Source organism: Acipenser ruthenus, chromosome 28 (genome assembly GCF_902713425.1).
Source record: "Acipenser ruthenus chromosome 28, fAciRut3.2 maternal haplotype, whole genome shotgun sequence".
In the NCBI taxonomy this organism is placed as follows: Eukaryota; Metazoa; Chordata; class Actinopteri; order Acipenseriformes; family Acipenseridae; genus Acipenser; species Acipenser ruthenus.
The window spans coordinates 2,571,847-2,576,219 of NC_081216.1; the positions used below are offsets into that span (position 1 = coordinate 2,571,847).

The 4,373-nt window shown below is 37.1% G+C and overlaps 1 protein-coding gene across 2 annotated transcripts; it reads right to left on the bottom strand.

Annotated features, from left to right (window-relative positions):
- Nucleotides 1-228: 228 nt before the first annotated feature.
- On the bottom strand, nucleotides 229-2,204 carry LOC117434471 (homeobox protein Hox-B8a). 2 transcript variants are annotated; one of them, XM_059003256.1, is made up of 2 exons: nucleotides 1,145-2,204; nucleotides 229-546 (listed from the first exon to the last, which is right to left on the bottom strand). In XM_059003256.1, the coding sequence occupies exons 1-2, from the start codon at nucleotides 1,563-1,565 to the stop codon at nucleotides 230-232; spliced, it is 738 nt and encodes a 245-aa protein (XP_058859239.1). In that variant the 5' UTR covers nucleotides 1,566-2,204; the 3' UTR covers nucleotide 229. The 2 variants fall into 2 exon arrangements, with proteins under 2 accessions (XP_058859239.1, XP_033912922.1); XM_034057031.3 differs by having other exon boundaries at nucleotides 229-549; nucleotides 1,145-2,203.
- Nucleotides 2,205-4,373: the final 2,169 nt, after the last annotated feature.

Below are 4,373 nucleotides of genomic sequence, written 5' to 3' on the forward strand. Positions count from 1 at the left end.
TATTTCAACATCTAGTACAAAGTAGAAATGCTTCATTTTGTCTCATACAGTTCTGTTATATCAAACAATAACCGCTAAAAGTGGTGCCCTATACTTGTTTTAATATTTTTTTTTGTCATTCTCCATTTCTGATACTGTTTTTCTTTATCATTTACACAAGGAACAAGTATTAAATGCTGTAATATTTTGGATATAGTCCCCCCCCCCCTTCCCCCCTCCCTCCCTCTCTCTATCCTTGTTTCGCGTTGTCCTCGGCGAGGGGTTCCGATTCCGCCCCCTCCGCAGCCTGGTGCCTTTCTTGTTTCTCTTTCTCGATCTCCTCTTGCTCGGATTTGCAACTGGGGAATTTGTCTTTATTGTTCTCCTTCTTCCATTTCATTCTCCTGTTCTGGAACCAGATTTTGACCTGCCTTTCAGTCAGTCCCAGGGCGTGCGATACCTCAATCCGCCGCTTGCGCGTCAGATACGGGTTGAACAAGAATTCTTTCTCCAGTTCCAGCGTTTGGTAGCGGCTGTACGTCTGTCTGCCTCGCCTCCGTCCGGCAGCTGCTAGGAAGATAAACGTACAAATATATATATATATATATATATATATATATATATATATATATATATATATATATATATATATATATATGCAAACAGCGGATACCCCTTGGTTTAAACAAACACACACAGAACACCCCCCGTTTAAGACATTTAAAAAAAACATGCATGTAAAAACATAACAAATCAAACACGATGCAACGTCTTCTTTTAAAAAAAAACAAAACATCATGTTATTTTTTCAGTGCACCCATTGTGTGAATAAAAATGACATTTGATCATATGGGCATCGTATTAAGCCATAAAAAGGGCAATAAAACTTTGACAAAAGTACAGAAACACAAGCAAGCCAGGGAACCGCAGTCAGAGAGAGAAATGGGAGCTTGAGGGGGGACTGGACGCCTTCCTCTCTAGCAGGGTCATTAAACTATAAACTAATTCACAAGTTTGGACCTCACAAAGCAATAAAACTACTATTGTTTGTGCCTCGTACGCAGGAAATGACTCCTGGTCGCCTTTATTTCCTTCCTTCTTTCTTTCTTTCTTTTTTTCCTTCTTTTTTTTTTTAGATAGCCCTTCCAATAGGGTTTAGTCTTACCTTGAGGTCTCATCCACGGAAAGAGCTGCGTGGGAGACGGGCTCTGCTCGGTGACTTCCGCGTCTTCTCCGATGCTGGAGGCGAGTTTGCAGTCGCTGTACTGGACCAAATCAGAATCCTGGTTGCCGAAGAGGGTCTGCCTTTGCAGGGCGTCGTATCCATAGAAATTGCCCGGCTCCCCGTGGCAGGTCACGGCGCAGGGATTCTGCTGGTAAGGAGTAGCGGAGAGAGAGGATGTGCCGTGGTGGTAAAAATCCTGGAGCTGAGTAGAGTGCTGGAAACCGGTCCCGGTACTGGGTCCATAGACTACAGTGGGTCTTGCGCCGAGGTCCTGAGCGAACCCACACTCGTAATAATTAGGCCGTAACGAATCTCCGCTTTTATATTTGGAGAAGAGAGAGTTGACAAAATAGGAACTCATCTTTGTGTTTTGCTTGTTGTTTATTATATATAAATATCTATATATGAGACACCCAGTCCTTATATTGTAAGAACACAGATTATTATTATTATTATTATTATTATTATTATTATTATTATTATTATTATTAAGGTTTTAGTGCTACCAACAGTCTGTGGTTCCCAATATTGATATAGTTATAGATATATTCTATATATTATTTTCTTTTTCAACAAAAAAAAGAAACGTTTTCTTAGTTTTCATGCCTCTATCGTCATGCTGGTTTCCATGAAATCTTCAGCAGTTAAAGCGTTGCTCCCGCATCACATTTCCTAGAAGGGGCTGCCACTTCATAAACACTTTTTTTTGTGATTTACTCCGTCGCAAATGAGTTGTATCATATTTTGCAGTGTCTTTTCATGATAATCTGCCCCTATTACCAAACCCTCATCCCATTGGCTTTGCTGTCTCCTCGCACGGACTCGCAGAACTGCGTGGATGCGAATATGGAGAGAGTGAGAGAATGAAAAAGAGGGAGAAAAAAGAGAAAGGGAGAGGGAGAGGAGAGGTGCGCGTGAGAGAGAGAGAGAGAGCGAGAGAGAGAGAGAGGGGGGGAGAGGAGAGCGAAAGAGAGAGCAGGGAAGAATTTTCAACTGGGTTAATGACATATCTGAAGCTTTGCCATCAAATCAACAATATACGCCCCCCCCCCCCCCCCCCAAAAAAAAAAAAAGATTGATTTTTAGGGAGTATCTAATAGACAAACTAAAAGGATGCACACTTAGTCGTTAATTTTAAATTTCTAACGAGGTGTTCCACCCCACCCCACCCCCCCTCGACCCCCCCCCCCCCCCCCCCCATTTTTAAATGTCAGGGTGTCATATTTGCAGATTGTAACAGTACACGGATTAATTGCTAGCAATTTTCTTTTTTTAACAGTCTTGTCTTTTTTTAATTGGTATTTTAGAAGAACTGTGTTTGAAACAAAGGAGCTAGGAGCTAGTTATATTTTAGCATTTTAACGATCTCTATATAATATTTATTTCTTAGTAGACGCCCTTATCCAGGGCAACTTACAAATGTTACAAGATATCACATTATTTTATATATATATATATATATATGTTATTGATAAATATTAAGAGCTCGGAAAGTGAATCGGCTGTCCGTGTAATCGACACAGAAGCAGTCAAATGTTTAAGAAACTATAAAATGTAATAAAAACCAGGCGAGAGCGAGAAAACAAAACGCTGTAAATTGCTTTACGAGGTTCTACGACCAGAGCTACACACTCCGAACCTTTCCACGAATGCAGAAATCGTCAAGCACTGAATTGTCATTTTATTGTGTGTTCAATACGGAACATCATTGCAATGCATTTTGTTATAGAAAATCCAATATTACTTTTTTGTCTATTAACATGTTAACAGTCAGCTCTTAATGGGGGAGGGGGGCACGTATGGGATGATGGGCTCTTTATAATTGAAATAAACATAAGTCATTAGCGATTGCGCTTTAGTTAAATTGCGTGTTTTGAAAATGTTTATGTGGAACTATGAAAAAAAAAACAGAATGTGATTTTTCTATTAATGTTATTTGCATTAGTATAATTGGCAGGTTCCCGCTTGTTAACTTTGCACATCAGAGTATATATATATTTTACATATAAAAACACCTTTTGCTATTTACCTCGCAGTTTAATATTTGTAACTTTCTTTTTTTTGCAGTCAGCCTTTTCCACGGTTCTCCTTTCTTTGAAAAGACGGATAATTAAGAGATGATTCTTATAAAGTGACTAATATTGCTTAAACAGCAACAAAGCACACACACTCACACTCACTCACACTCACACACACACACACACACACACACACACACACACACACACACACACACACGCAAACATCCGAACCCGAGCGGAGCTCTTTCCCCTCGACGCGAGAGTAAATTGTAACTGTGAGTAATATAGAAAGGTAAGGGCTTTACTGTATATTTCATTATTCGTGCAACAAAAAAACACTGACACTAATTAAGCCGAATAACACGTATAATTCTTCGAGTCTGTCAGGAGAGAACTACCCTTTTTTAAAATTTACATTATAACTCCCCTCTGCTATTAAAATGTCAGTAGCGGATTCTGAATTTTATATATATATATATATATATATATATATATATATATATATATATATATATATATATATAGACTGTATTGAAAATTATTTGTTTTACTTTTGAATGGCTTCTGATAAAAGTTTTGTGTCTTATGTTTAGTAATGCAATTAGGACGGAGAAAATCACGGGGAAAAAACACGGTCATGTGAAATTGGAAATGTGTATACAATCTGAAAAACACCGAAACGACAGCTGTGTTGTATATATATATATATATATATATATATATATATATATATATATATATATATATATATATATATATATATATATATATATATATAAATGGTCTACAGTATGAGTTTATTTGTATTTTGTCTGTTTTTATTTTTTTTCTTACTGTGTTTAAAGTTTGATCAATGAAATGTACCTTTGCTTTTATTGTTATTATTATTATTTTTAAACCTGCATATCTAAATATTCATTAATAAAATTGTTTTGAAACTCGTTTAAGTTTCCTGATTTCAATGGTTTTAATTATTACTGTTCTGGGGGATAGCAGTGTATTGAGATACAGAAATATTCATTCGTTTCCCGACCCAGAGGTTAGTTATGAAAAGTTATTTACTTATAACATTGACAATGTAATAGACTGCAGTACGATTGCAGGTATGATTCGATTATTTAAACTGCGTATTATTCATGTGTATCGAT